The sequence below is a fragment of the Nicotiana attenuata genome, chromosome 10, assembly GCF_001879085.1.
Source record: "Nicotiana attenuata strain UT chromosome 10, NIATTr2, whole genome shotgun sequence".
NCBI classification, from domain to species: Eukaryota; Viridiplantae; Streptophyta; class Magnoliopsida; order Solanales; family Solanaceae; genus Nicotiana; species Nicotiana attenuata.
This window is the reverse complement of record NC_031998.1, coordinates 37,755,151-37,771,425: the sequence shown is the minus strand read 5'-3', so window position 1 is coordinate 37,771,425 and position 16,275 is coordinate 37,755,151. Positions and strand designations below refer to the sequence as shown.

Sequence of the window (16,275 nt, the reverse complement as noted above, 5' to 3'; positions counted from 1 at the left end):
CGGACTCGGACTCCGAGGTCGATGCCTCAGGAGGCTGACCTCTCCACTGAACACGAACAGACGGAAAACTCTTCGACCTCAACTGACGAACCTGCCGGTCTAGAATAGCTACCGGCTCCTCCTCATAAGACAAGTCTTTGTCCAACTGGACAGTGGTAAAATCTAACACGTGGGCTGGATCGGTGTGATACCTCCGAAGCATGGACACATGAAATACTGGATGCACGGCTGATAAGCTCGGTGGCAAAGCAAGTCTATAAGCCACCTCTCCCACTCGATCTAGAATCTCAAACGGACCAATGAACCTAGGGCTATGCTTGCCCTTCTTCCCAAATCTCATCACGCCCTTCATAGGCGACACTCGGAGCAATACCCGCTCACCGACCATAGAAGCCACATCTCTAACCTTGCGGTCTGCATAACTCTTTTGCCTGGACTTAGCTGAACGAAGCCTATCCTGAATGATCCTGACCTTGTACAAGGCCTCTTGAACCAAATCTATACCCAACAACCGAGCCTCTCCCGGCTCAAACCATCCAACCGGAGACCGACACTGCCTACCATATAAGGCCTCATAAGGAGCCATCTAGATGCTCGACTGGTAGTTGTTGTTGTAGGCAAACTCTGCTAAGGGCAAAAACTGATCCCACGGACCTCCAAAGTCAATAACACAAGCTCGGAGCATATCTTCCAAAATCTAAATAGTCCGCTCCGACTAGCCGTTCGTCTGGGGATGAAATGTTGTGCTCAACTCAACTCGTGTGCCCAACTCTCGCTGAACTGCTCTCCAGAAATGCGAGGTAAACTGCGTACCCTAGTCCGAAATGATAGATACGAGTACACCATGAAGGCGAACAATCTCCCGAATGTAGATCTCAGCTAACCTCTCAGAAGAATAGGATACTGCCACAGGGATGAAATGTGCTGACTTGGTCAGCCTATCAACAATGACCCATACTGCGTCGAACTTCTTCCCAGTCTGCGGGAGTCCAGTAACAAAGTCCATAGTGATTCGCTCCCACTTCCACTCGGGAAGCTCAATCCTCTGAAATAAACCACCAGGCCTCTGATGCTCGTACTTAACCTGCTGACAATTCGAACAATGAGCCACATATGCTACGGTATCCTTCTTCATTCTACGCCACGAAAAATGCTGCCGCAAATCCTGATACATCTTCACGGCGCCCGAATGAATAGAGTACCGGGAGCTATGAGCCTCCTCCAAAATCAACTCTCGGAGCCCATCCACATTAGGCACACATACTTGACCCTGCCATCTCAAAACTCCATCATCATCTAAGGTAACCTGCCTGGCATCTCCGCTGCATCGTGTCTCTAAGGACACACAAATGGGGATCATCATACTGCCGATCACGGATACGCTCTAATAATGAAGATCGAGCGACCGTGCAAGCTAACACATGACTGGGCTCAGAAACATCCAGTCTCACGAAATGATTGGCTAAAGCCTGAACCTCCAGAGCAAGCGGTCTCTCACCGACCGGAATATAAGCAAGACTTCCCATACTGGCTGACTTCCTACTCAAAGCATCGGCCACCACATTGGCCTTTCCCGGATGATATAAGATGGTGATATCATAATCCTTCAACAACTCCAACCACCTCCTCTGCCTCAAATTCAACTCCTTTTGCTTGAACAAATACTGAAGACTCTTATGATCCGTGAACACCTCACATGCTACGCCATACAGGTAATGCCTCCAAATCTTCAATGCGTGAACTATAGCTGCCAACTCCAAGTCATGAACCAGATAGTTCTTCTCATGAATCTTCAACTGCCTCGAAGCATAGGCAATGACTTTGCCATCCTGCATCAACACTGCTCCCAGCCCAACACGGGAAGCATCACAATAGACTATATAAGGCCCTGATCATATGGGCAAAACCAACACCGGTGTCGTAGTCACAGCTGTCTTGAGCTTCTGAAAGCTCTCCTCACACTCATCCGACCATCTGAACTGGGCACCCTTCTGGGTCAATCTGGTCATCGGGGCTGCAATAGATGAAAACCCATCCACGAACCGACGGTAGTAGCCTGTCAATCCCAAGAAACTTCGAATCTCTGTAGCTGATGCAGGTCTAGGCCAGTTCTTGACTGCCTCAATCTTCTTTGGGTCCACCTGAATAACCTCTGCTGATACAACATGACCGAGAAATGCAACTGAACTCAACCAGAATTCACACTTCGATAACTTTGCATATAACTAACTGTCCCTCAGAGTCTGAAGAACCACTCTAAGGTGCTGCTCGTGCTCCTCCTGGCTACGGGAATATATCAATATGTCATCAATGAAGACTATCACGAACAAATCCAAATAAGGCCTGAACACTCGGTTCATCAAATCCATGAAAGCTGCTGGGGCATTTTTCAACCCGAATGACATAACCAAGAACTCATAATGCCCGTACCGAGTACGGAAAGCTGTCTTAGGGACATCAGATGCCCTAATCCTCAACTGATGGTAGCCAGATCGCAAGTCAATCTTGAAAAATACCCTTGCACCCTGAAGCTAAGATGCCCTAATCCTCAACTGATGGTAGCCAGATCGCAAGTCAATCTTGGAAAATACCCTTGCACCCTGAAGCTGGTCGAACAAATCATCAATCCTCGGCAGTGGATACTTATTCTTGACTGTAACCTTGTTCAATTGCCGGTAATCAATACACATTCTCATTGACCCATCCTTCTTCTTAACAAATAACACCGGCGCACCCCAAAGTGAAACATTAGGTCTAATGAAACCCTTCTCAAGCAAATCCTGCAACTGTTCCTTTAAATCCTTCAACTCCGGCGGGGCCATACGATATGGCGGGATAGAAATGGGCTGAGTGCCCGGAGCCAAATCAATGCAGAAATCGATATCCCTATCGGGTGGCATACCCGGCAGGTCTGAAGGGAAAACATCAGGAAACTCACGAATAACGGGCACAGAATCAATAGAAGGGACCTCAGCACTAGAATCACGAACATATGCCAAATAGGCCAAACACCCCTTCTCGACCATACGCTGAGCCTTCACATACGAGATAACACTACGGGTAGAATGACCAGGAGTCCCTCTCCACTCTAAACGAGGTATACCCGGTAAAGCTAAGGTCACAGTCTTGGCATGACAGTCCAAGATAGCGTGGTAAGGTGATAACCAGTCCATCCCCAATATAATATCGAAGTCGACCATGTCTAAGAGCAACAAATCTACACGAGTCTCAAGATCCCCAATCACCACAATACAAGAACGATGGACCCGATCGACCATAACAGAATCACCTACCGGTGTAGATACATAAACAGGAATATTCAATGAATCAATAGGCATGACCAAGTACGGGGCAAAATAAGATGACACATACGAATACGTAGACCCCGGATCAAATAACACTGAAGCATCTCTATCACAGACCAAAACCGTACCTGTAATAACTGCATCTGAAGCCTCAGCCTCGGGTCTGGCCTAAAGAGCATAACATCGGGGCTGGGCCCCACCATCCTGAACCATATCTCTAGGGCGGCCTGCTGCTGGCTGGCCTCCACCTCTAGCGGCCTGAGCTCCACCTCTAGGACCTCTACCTCCACCTCTAGCACCTCTACCTCCACCCCTAGCTGGCTGGGCGGGCTGTGGAACATCTGGTGCCTATACCATGGCACGAGAACTCTGATGTTGAGAGCCACCTGGTGCGCGAGGGCAATATCTAGCAATGTGCCTCGTGTCGCCACAAGTAAAACAAGCCCTCGGCTACTGGGGTTGACGACCCTGGAAACTCTGAAGCGGTGGTGCCCTGATAGGTGCTGGTGGTGCACTGAAGGTCTGCTGATCGGAATACTGCATCTGAGGACCACGGCTACCTGAAGCACTGTGAGAAACCTGGAGTGCTGACTGAAAAGGCCTAGGAGGATGGCCTCCTCTGTCTCCAGACGAGGCACCAGTGAATCCGCCCGACTGACAGGGCCTCTTGTCTACCCTGTGAACACCCCCCTGTGATAATACCATCTCAACTCTCCGGGCCACATTGGCCGCCTCCTGGAAGGATATCTCACTCCCAACCTCTCTAGCCATCTGAAGGCGAATCGGCTGAATGAGTCCATCAATAAACCGTCTCACTCTCTCCCTCTCAGTGGGAAGTATGATAAGAGCATGACGAGCTAACTCAATGAACTTGATCTCTGATGTTCTAAACGTCAATACCACACAAGAGGGGGGTGATTTGTGTGGTACCTAATTTTCGCACTAGAAGAACCTGGTTCTTCTAGATGTACTTACTATTACTGTTTGCAGAATTAAGAGTGCATAAAGTAAAGAACACAAAGATTTTTACGTGGAAAACACCTAGCTCAAAAGGTGAAAAAACCACGACCTACTACTCAGTAGGATTTTCCCAAACTTCCACTAAAATCACTGAGCCAAACAGCATTTACAAACTCTTGTAAACCTAAGGATTAAACTCTAATCCCAGTGTGGCACACAGCCTCAACTGCTGCGACACTTTCAAGTTAACTCTAACTTGAATACTCAAAGTACCTAATACAATTGCTTCTATGAAAGATGAAAGGTACAATATGAAAAACACCTACTACAATTAAACTAGAAATAAAGAAAGACACAATGGAATTGGTTCTTCTATCTCGTTCAAGTAGCTGCAGGAGTGCACACTTAATCTCACATAAATTGCTTGCAAAATTGCCTTGCTCTTTTGCTCTCAATTTAGCTTAACTTCTGCGTATTTGTGCATCCTGTAAAAGAGAACAATTCAGTTATTTATTACGTTAGTAATCAGAGTTTGATTGTGACTCAATTTCTGATCCTTCATTGAATTTGAGTCCTAGAACAATCCAAACTCCAACCCTTATCCGGATGTGTTCTCTTCTCACAAGGAGACTTCTTCTCGTTATCCCATATGCAATCTTTTCGATCAGTTCATAAGATATTCAGAAGAAATTGCTGCTTGATCCCAAAGGCTTATCTTCTTCACGTGCATCTCATGTGCATGGGCTATAACTACTGTGTCTTATAAGCTGGACCTAGTCCTTCATGAGTTCATTTGTCATTCTTCAAAACTTCAACTAAACTTGGGCCAACAGTCTCGTACTGGGTGACAATCATGGATCCCTGCTGAAGGCGCTCAAACTGCCTCCGATAGGCCTCTTGCTGTGTAATAGGGAGAAACTTCTCCAGAAATAGCTGTGTGAACTGCTCCCAGGTCAAGGCTGGCGATCCTGCTGGTCTAGCTAAGCAATAATCCCTCCACCATGTCTTGGCGGATCCAGACAAGCGAAATGTAGCAAAATCAACCCCATTGGACTCAACAATCCCTATGTTCCGAAGAACCTCGTGACAACTGTCCAGATATCCTGGGGATCCTCAGTAGATGCACCATTGAAGGTAGTAGTGAAGAGCTTGGTAAACCTGTCCAACCTCCACAAAGCATCGGCAGACATAGCTGCTCCATCACCGGCCTGGGCTACCATGCCCGACTGAGCTGCTCCAACTGGCTGAACTGCTGGAGTCTAAGTCTGGGGAGCTACCTGCTCCGGAGTACGAGTAGCAGGAGTCTGGGCTCCTGCTCCAGCCTGAGAGACGGCTGGTGCTACAGGAAGGAAGCCTGCACGGGTGACACTGTCCATGAGGCCCACCAATCGGACCAGAGCATCCTGAAGAACTGGGGTAGCAATAAACCCCTATGGGACCTGAGCTGGGCCCACCGGAACTGCTGGGGCTGGGGCCGGCACCTCCTCGTCAAAGTCAACCTGAGGCTCCGCCACTTGTGCTGCTTCTCGGGGCTAAGCTCTGCCCCTACCTAGGCCTCTAGCACGGCCTCGACCTCGCCCTCTGCCCCTAGTGGGAGCTGCCCAGGGCTTGGACTGCTGATTAGAAGATGAGGAAGCACGTGTTCTCGCCATCTGCGAAAGAACGGAGTAGAATTTCAATAAGCATTGAGAAACCAAACCGCACGACAAGAAAGAACAAATGTGAAACTTTTCCTAACTCCATAGCCTCTGGGGATAAATACAGACGTCTCCGTACCGATCCCTCAGACTCTACTAAGCTTGTCCGTGAATTGTGAGACCTATGTAACCTAGAGCTCTGATACCAACTTGTCACGACCCGGATTTCCCACCCTCGGGGATCGTGATGGCGCCTACTCGTAGAAGCTAGGCAAGCCACAAACCATATAGACTCCTAACTCCTTTATTTTAAAACCTTTTTATCATTCATAACAACAAGCGATAAATATTTAAATAACAGCGGAATATGAAATTAAAGCGGAAGACTTAAGTTAAATAAGCTGAACAAAAAGCGGAAACCGACATGTGCCTCTACCCAAGAACTGGTGTCACGACATTCACGGACTATCTAATAGTGCTACATACAACTGTCTGAAACAAGGAATAAAGTCTGTCTCGGATACAAAAGGAAACATCGCATCAGAATATATAGAAGAGATGCCGGGCCTGCAGACGCCTGCAGGACTACCTCGAGATCTCGTGGACTGAAGGCTGGCTTCCGAGCTACTACTGCTGACCGGTACCTGGATCTGTGCAAAAGGGCACAGAGTGTAGTATCAGCACAACCGACCCCATGTGCTGGTAAGTGCCTAGCCTAACCCCGGCAAAGTAGTGACGAGGCTAGACAGGACTACCCCATAAACCTGTACGGTTATATATATATCTACAACGGAAAAATAGCAAGAACAAACATTTTAAATGGGAGGGGAACATGATTCGGGGATAACAGATATTACAAAATTTCAAGAAAATAATAAAGGACATCAATAATTTAACTCTAACACGGATAAGGGAAATAAAAGCAGATTTCACTGTCGGTACATATCTCGTTGCAGGCGTGCAACCCGATCCCATTTCTCAGTAATTAAATCTCGTGGTAGGCGTACCAACCGCTCCCATTTCATTAAATCTCGTGGTAGGCGTACCACCCGCTCCCATTTTATAAATCTCGTGGTAGGTGTACCACCCGCTCCCATTTCATCATAACTCGTGGTAGGCGTACCACCCGCTCCCATTTTCAATCAATAACTTGTGGTAGGCGTACCACCCGCTCCCATTTCATCAATTATCTTGTGGTAGGCGTACCACCCGCCTCCCATTTCAAGTCAACAACAAGTCACAATAAAATATTTCCGGCAAAGAAACAAAAGCATATTAATAATAATTTCCCGTCAAGGGAACAAACAATATCAAAACAACCATCCCGGCAGGGAGAATCAGCTATAACCAAATCCTAGCTCAACTCTTTCTCAGCTCGATTAATACCGGTACTCAAGCATAAAAAGTCCACGAGAATAAACTAAATCTTTACTCAATATCAAGAGTCATCAATTTAAAACATCCGAAGTATTCATTTAAGAACACAACAACTATCAATTTAAGACTCACGGTCATGCTCGACACCAACGTATAGATACTCGTCACCATGCCTATACGTCTACTCAACAAGAAGCAAATAGAAAATAAGACTCAACTCCTAATCCCTCAAGCTAGGGTTAGACCAAACACTTACCTCGATTCCTTGAACGCAACTCAAGTCTCAATTATATAGCTTTACCTCTTGATTCCCCACCAATCCTCTCGAATCTAGTCACAAGTTACTTAAATTACATCAATAAGTGCTAAATGAATCAACCCAATGCATGAAAATGAGTTTTGCAAAGTTTTACCCAAAAGTCAAAAATCGCCCCCGGGCCACGTGGTCAAAACCCGAGGTTCGAACCAAACCCGTTTACCCATTCCCCCACGAACTCAAATATATAATTTGTTTTGAAATCGGACCTCAAAATTGGGTCCAAATCCCCAATTTTAGAAAACCTAGGTTCTACCCAAAACACCTAATTTTTCCCCCATGAAAAGCTTTGATTTGAAGTTTGAAATCATGTTAAAAGGTGTTAAGGACGAAGAAAATGAGTTAGAAATCACTTACCAATGTTTTGGAGAAGAAGTGTTTTGAAAAATCGCCTCTTATGTTTTTTGGGGTTTTGAAAAGTGAGAAATGACTGAAAATCCCGTTTACTTATACCCCTCCAGGACCCCTGTGCGGACCGCATTAAATGGACCGCGGCCGCACAGGCTTACCTGAAGACCTGCAGTTCAGCACCCTGTGCGGATGCACAAAGCCGACTGTACGGCCGCCACAGCCTTCACCGCCCCGCACAAAGCGGACCGCGGCCGCTCTGGCCCCTCCGCGTCGCCACGCGATTTCTCGCGACCGCATCAGAGGGTTCAGAGACCTGCAACTCCTGAAACCTGAAAACATTTGATTTTCTAAGCCTAAGGCATCCCGGAACCTACTCGAAACCTCACCCGAGCCCTCGAAACTCCAACCAAGTATACACACGACCTCAAAAACATCCTACGAAATATTCGTGTAATCAAAATCACAATATAAATCATGAACATCGAATTAAACTCAAGATTAATGAAATTTCTCAAAACTCCTTTAAACATCAATTTTCGCAATTTAGATCCGAATCACGTCAAACGGATCCGTTCCTTACCAACTTCGACAAAAAAGACTTAAAACATATATAAGACTGTAACCGGCACTGGAACCAAATAAGGGCCCGATACATCGCTTTCTAATCAGCTTTCATTTCCAATTTTCTTAAACATTTCCAAAACAATTTTTTCAAAAAAATTCATTTCTCGGGCTTGGGACCTCGAATTCGATTCCAGGCATACGCCCAAGTCCTATATTTTCCTACGGACCCTCCGGGACCGTCAAAGTCACGGGTCCGGTCCGTTTACCCAAAATGTTGACCGAAGTCAAATTAACTCATATTATAATCAAAACTTATCATTTTCACAAATTTTCATATTTAAGCTTTCCGGCTTACGCGCCCGATTGCGCACGCAGAATCGAGGTACTCTAAATGAGGTTTTCAAGGCCTCAGAGACACAGAATTCAATTAAAAACAGGTGATGACCTTTGGGTCGTCACATTGTCGTATATAACGAGATTTACCGTTATACATAACGCTCCCAGCCCTTTCCAATTGCCACTTGACTATCGCAATGTATGCATATTGGTGCCAACGGTTTGGGCCAAAATGGAATGTCTTCCAAGAAATTTCGAGCCATTCAGCTTCTTCACCGACTTATCTAAGGCTATGAACTCAGCCTCCATTGTAGAGCGGGCAATACAAGTTTGTTTGGACTACTTCCAAGATACCGCTCCTCCGCCAATAGTGAATACATATCCCACTTGTCGACTTTAAATCAGCTGAACTAGTGATCCAATTTGCATCCAGTATCCCTCAATCACCGCAGGATATTTACTGTAGTGCAAAGCAAAGCCCTGAGTATGTTCTAAAATATCCTAAAACTCGTTTTCATTTCCATCTAATAAATTGACCTAGATTGCTCGTGTATCGACTCAATTTACTTATAGCACAAGCTATATCTGGTCGTGTACAGTTCATGATATACATTAAGCATCCCAACACACGAGCATAGTCCAATTGTGATATGCTTTGGCCTTTGTTCTTTGCTAATGCAAGATCACGTCAATTGAGTCCAGTACTGTCTTAATATAATGAGATTGTGACAATGCCAGACCTTGAGGAGTCTTATGGATCTTAAATCCCCATAATTAAATCAGCAATTCCCAGTCCTTCATATCAAACTTGACTAGTTAGCATACCGCTTAGTAGCATTTATATTGGCAAAGTCATTACTCATTATCAAACCTGTCATCCACATATAAGCAAACAATGACTATGTGATTTGGAACATTTTTAATGTACACACATTTATCAACATTCGTTTATTCTTAAAACCATTTGACAAAACATTGTTTGGTCAAATTTCGCATGCCATTGTTTGGGTGCTTGTTTTAGTCCCTAAAGGGACTTAACAAGTCAACATACCTTCTTTTCTTCATCTGGAACACCAAACCCTTCAGGTTGATCCATGTAGATTTCTTCCTCCAAATCTCCATTCAGAAGGCCGTATTAACGGCCATTTGATGAACTTCAAAGACCATACACTACAGCTAATGCTACTAACATCCGTATGGACGTAATTCTTGTAACTAGAGAGTATTATCAAAGTAGTCAAGACCTTCTCGTTGTCTATACCTTTGACTACAAGTCATGCCTTAATTTATCAATAGTGTCATCATCTTCATTTTTCTCTTAAAATTCCATTAGAACCCAAAGGTTTATTTTCAGAAGGAAGATCAACCAATTCCATGTATGGTTATTCAATATGATTCTATTTACTATTGACTGCCTCTTTCCAAAACAATGATTCCAAAGAAGACATAGCTTCTTTAAATGTTCGAGGCTATTTTCCAATAAGAAAGTCACAAAATTTTGGTCCAAATGAAGTAGACGTTCTTTGACGTTTACTACGTCTTGGATCCTCCTGATTAAATGTACTTTCTTTTGTTTATTCCCGAGATCGTTAGATCCTTCACCAATCGACTCACATTCCTTTTTATATGGATATATATTTTTAAAGAAACTCAGCATTACCTGATTCTATAACCGTATTATTATGGATGTCGGGATTTTTGATTTATGAACCAGAAATCGATATGCTTTACTATTGGTCACATATCCTATTGAAAACACAATCAACAGTTTTCATCCTATCTTTACTCTTTTGGTTTAGGAACTTGCACTTTTTGCCAAAACACCCCCACACTTTTAAAATAATTTCAAAGTTTGGGCTTCCATTCCTTTCATTTTTCAATATGGAATGAATTGTGTTTTGCTTATGGGGTACTCGAATTTTAGTAATCGGTTTAGCCGTAAGAACGCTTCCCCCCACAAGTTCTGTGGCAAAACCAGAAACTTAACAACAAGGCGTTCATCATCTCGTTTAATAAACGATTCGTTTCTTTCCGCAATCCGCATTGGATTGGGGAGTGTAGGGGCTGTTGTTTGATGATACTTCCATATTCTAAACATATTTCTTCACAAAGGAGATCCAATATTCACCAACCCCTATCATTTTTCTTATCATTTATTGATTTTCTTGTTAATTGCGTTTCAACTTCATTTTTTGTATTACTTGAATGCATCTATTGCTTCCATCTTTACTATTAAGTTAAGTAAACATAGCAATGATCGAGTTACTATCATCATTAAAAGTTATGAAACTTATTTCCAAACCGCAAGATGGGTATTGACTTCATGTCGAAATATCTGTGTGAATTATTCTAAGGGATTTGAATTCCTTTCAAACTGAAACTTACAAGGATATTTAAACATACTTAGAATTCCACACATATTTGACATTTTGATTTTCGCATTCCAACTTAGCAATACTTCCAAGTTAATCATTTTCCGCAGGTTTTATATATTGACAAATGACCCAAACGTAATTATGCCATAATCATTTACTCAGTAAGTAAGATGAAACTGAATGTTATTATTATTCTCAACAACATTATATTAGCTTGAAAGTTTCCTACCCAAATTTTCATTCTTAACTTATTACAACCTTATCGGATACAAAAACATACTTAAAACCGTTCTAACAAGAAGTCCAGCAGAGACTAATTCTTTCCTAAATCTCAGGAACATAGGACGTTATTCAAAGTCCACCACCTTACCAGAAGTCATTTCAGAAATATCTTCCCACATCCATTAATTTTGACCGTTGCAAACATTTCCATAGAAAGCGTCTCTTCGGGGTCCAATAGGGCATATGGAGCAAATCGCTTCCCTAACAGCACAAACAAGGCGAGTGGCTCCAGAATCAATCCACCACTCCTTAGGAATTTCCCACCGGTTTGCATTCAGAAAGCATAGCACAGAAGTCATCAACATCTTCGTCTTTCAACCATGTTTGCTTGAACTCTTCTTCTTGTCTTTCTTCGGAGTACGACAATCTGCAGATTTGTGTCCAGCTTTCCCACAGTTGTAGCAATTTTCCATTGAACCGCTTTCTTGCTTGGCGTTTGCTTTTCTTGTCCAGAAGCCCGCTTCCTCTTTCTCTTATTTTGAGAATTTATCCTCAAAATTGTTTTCTCTCCATTATTGTTGAGTTTCCACGGCCTCTCTTTTCAGCAGCTTGTTTTGCTTCTTCGGTCTCACCGGCAAACAATGAATCTTCAAGCGACATCTCCTTGCGTTTGGTTTGTTTCAGTAGTTTTATTGAAGTCCTTCCGCAAAGGAGGCAACTTCTCAATCATCGCTGCTACTTGGAATGCTTAATTGATGATAAGACCTTCAACGAAAATTCTGTTAGTAAAATACTAGAAATTACTACTTTAAGATCAGTTATTAATTCAGATTTATACCTCAGCAAGGAGATCGTGAGTAATCACTTGCAGTCCTGGACTTGGGGTAATTTACAGACTTTGCTATCTACCAGTTTGTAGTTTCAAAAACTTAGCGACAATGAATTCTTTCAACCCGATATCTTCACGTTTTGTATTCGTTTTCAAGTGCAGTCGACAATCTTTTGACGTCTCCACACCACTGTAGATGTATACAGATCGTTCTCCAGTCCGCTAAGAATATAATTCTTGCACAGAAAATCAGAATGCTTCCATGCCTCAATCACGAGAAAGCATTCATTCTCTGTATTTTCATCTGGCAGAACAGGAACATCTTCCTTGATGAACTTCTGTAGACTTAAAGTAGTCAAGTAGAAGAACATCGTGTGCTGCCACCGCTTGAAATCAATCCTAGAAAATTTTTCGGGTTCTTCCGCCGGTGCCAATGCTGGTGTTCGGCTTGTCGATGCATTGGCAGTCACCATCGGAACAACTTGGTTCCCGTTGTCATTAGTCATTTCTGTAAAAGAATGACACAAACAAACATTAAAATCACGTAAAACGGCCATAACATAAATGCCATAAAATAAATGGCTATTTACGCAACAATAAACCGGGAATTGAAGAGGGGGGTTAATTTTTCGTTACAAAATCGGAAAACTGAAAACGGATAACGGAAAAAAAGTTTAATATTCCGTTGGATTTAATATTAATATTCCGTTTGATTTCTGTTAATATTTGCTATTAACAAATAAATTTGGTCCAAAAAATTAATTAATCAATCAATCAATCATTTGACCAAATCCGAATCCGAATCCGAAGCCGAAGCTGAGCCGAGCGAGCGACGACGATGACGGCGTGAGGCTTGCCTTCTTCTTAACTCTTTAAGAGCTATAAGAAGAGCAATTGTATATATACCCATCAAAAACCTTTTCCTCTTCCAATATGGGACAATGTCCCATTGTCAAGGGGAAAACTTAAATTTCACTTAAAAATTTCATTTTCCCTCCGTTTCCCATTCACCCTCTTTTAAGCCTATTTAGCTTAAAACCTCAACAGTATACGGGTAAAATTGGGGATAACACACACTCCGGTTTCCCCGTGAAGAAAATAGAATGAGGTCATGAACACACAAGATTGAAATCGAGATTGGGAGCCCTTTGTATCGAGATTCGTGAAAAGTGAACGATGTGCTCACCATCGGGCCTGATAAAGTGACGCGGCTCGGACTCAGGATGAGTTCTAAGACCTGGGAAAACACGATAAATGGTTATACACAACGCATAGCGGGTTGTGATATTCGCACCCAACCAATTATCACGGCGCGGATTTCGCTCGATGTCGGTTACGGATAAGTAATTAATGAGAAAGGAGGATTTTTACCGTTTTTAGACTTATACTAGGGATGAAACTCTCCTCCTATATAAAGGAGAAGTTTTTCTTTTATAAAGGACATTGTAAAACACAAATCAAAGCAATACAAATTCATTTTCTTCCTTTTAGCTACTGCAGAAGTTCTTATTTAATTATTCTGTTCTTTATTCACGACTAGGCTCAAACCAAAGGTCCAATCGAGGTCAAAATCACTATTCAACCTAGGTTCGGGCTAGGCCATAGCATTACAACTGGTTTGATCGTTTATTCTGTCTTTAACTCATTTATCCAATATTCTTGAGTATTTGTGTTGAATCAATCCACATATCCTTAAAACCACATACAAATTTAATTGTTATCCGATTTTAGGGTAAACAGTTTGGCGCTCACCGGTGGGGTTGAGGATAATAGTGGTGATTTGATACAAATCTCCATAATACACACTATTTTACCCTTGTTCTTTAAAATTTTAATTTTAGGTCAGCCTAAAAATATCGAACTCTCAGTCTGCTCACTTGAACGTTAACGGTGAGTCTGGCCATCATGGCAAGAACAATAATTTAGTGCCTAGCAACGAGGTGCCTCCTGCTGATCCTAACGGTGTCCCAGTTACGGATCCGGTTGATGCTAGCTCACAAGTGGCCATCAATGTCAATTTGCCAATTGACTCCAAAAATAGTGTTCGCGGGGGACCCCAACCAACAGCTTGAGAAGCGCCCGAATGCGAAGGTGATGCAGTAAGCTTGCGGTTAATCTTTGAAATGTTACAGGCTCAACACGCGGCAATAGCGCAGCTGTAGAATCAAAGCCATGCTCTCAGTAGGGTCTAGCCCGTACAAACCTGGGAAAGCACCCGAAGAAACGAACAAATCACCGAGAGACCGGGTATAGCCGAGCCCGGGGTCAATCCCGAGATAATGAAAATGCTTGAAGCATTAACGAAGCGGGTGGAGTCAGGTGAGAAGAAAATTAAGGCTAATGAAAAGAAGGTATATGGAAAGATACAATGCCAGGGTTGATCAGATCCCAAGGGAACCCCCGATACTGAAAATTTATCCAGAAGCCTTTCCCTCCAAGCGCGCCACCAAAACCAATCCCAAAAAGGTTTCGTATGCCCGATATCCCCAAATACAACGGGACCACGAATCCAAATGAACATATGACTTCCTACACATGCACGATCAAGGGAAATGATTTAGAGGATGATGAAATTGAGTCGGTGTTACTGAAGAAGTTCGGAGAAACTCTATCTAAGGAAGAGATGATATGGTATCACAACTTACCCCCAAATTTCATTAACTCATTTTCTATGCTTGCAAATGCTTCCATTAAAACCTATGACGGGGCTATCAAGGTCGAGACCAGGAAGTCAGACCTTTTCAAGGTCAAACAAAGGTATAATGAGATGCTTAGGGAGTTTATGTCAAGGTTCCAGCTGGTACGGATGGATCTACCATCGGTCATAGATGACTGGGCTGTTCAGGCATCACTTGGGTGCTCAACCCCCAAAGTTCCTTGGCCTCACAATAGTTGAAACCAAATTCGAAAGAGTAACCGGCGGTAACCTGGGCCGACGTCCATAGTAGATACCAATCAAAGATTAAGGATAAGGACGATCAGCTCGGAGCCCTTTTCGGATCTGTTTAACATATCCGGCCTGATGACAGTTCTAAGAGAGCAATTGATCAAGAACCAAACCGACCTGAGACCGGTATCAACAATACAATGCGAACCGAGAGGAAATGGATCTGGGCGCCATCCCATAAGACGTGAGTAGAGAAGCGATCGGGGGCCTGGTGGCCGAGGCTTGTGAGCAAAAATGGGTTCGATAGGACGCTTAGAAGTAGGGAAGCATCTAGATTGTCGAAATACAACTTCAACATGGACGCCGCCAGCATCGTGTCAGCTATAAGGCGCATTAAAAAGACCAAGTGGCCCCGACCATTGCAGTCCGACCCTTCCCAGAGAGATCCTAACTTGATGTGCAAGTACCACGACACCCATGGCCATAGGACTGTTGACTGCCGACAATTAAGAGAAGATGTTGCCCGGTTATTCAACAACAAGCACCTTTCAGAATTCTTAAGTGATCGAGCCAAAAATCACTTTAGGAATAGGGATACCAACAAACATGTCGACCAAGAGGAGCCTCACCACATAATCAACATGATCATCGGAGTAATAGATGTCCCCAAAGGGCCAATAATTAAACGCACTAAAGTATCCATCGCGAGGGAAAAATTCAAATATTATTTTCTGGAGGGAACCATTTCGTTCAGTGATGAGGATGCCGAGGGCATCGTGCAACCTCAAAATGATGCGCTGGTAATATCCGTAGTTATAATAAATCTCGAGTTAAACATGTGTTGATTGATCCAGGTAGCTCGGTCAACATCATTAGATCGAGGGTCGTAGAGTAATTAAGGTTATAGGACCAAATCGTGCCAGTGGTGCGGGTGTTGAACGAATTTAACATGGCATGTGAAACTACTAAAGGAGAAATAACCTTTCTAGAGAACACCGTCGGGACAATTGAAGAAATAAAATTCTACGTGATCGAGGGGGACATGAGGTACAATGCCCTGTTCGTAAGGCCATGGGTTCACAACATGAGGGCGGTACCCTCGACCTTGCACCAGAC

The 16,275-nt window shown here is 43.5% G+C and overlaps 1 protein-coding gene across 1 annotated transcript; it reads left to right on the top strand.

Annotated features, from left to right (window-relative positions):
* On the top strand, positions 15,516-16,049 carry LOC109233722. The gene is made up of 2 exons (XM_019399588.1): positions 15,516-15,959; positions 16,014-16,049. Exons 1-2 carry the CDS (start codon positions 15,516-15,518, stop codon positions 16,047-16,049), a joined length of 480 nt encoding a protein of 159 aa, XP_019255133.1.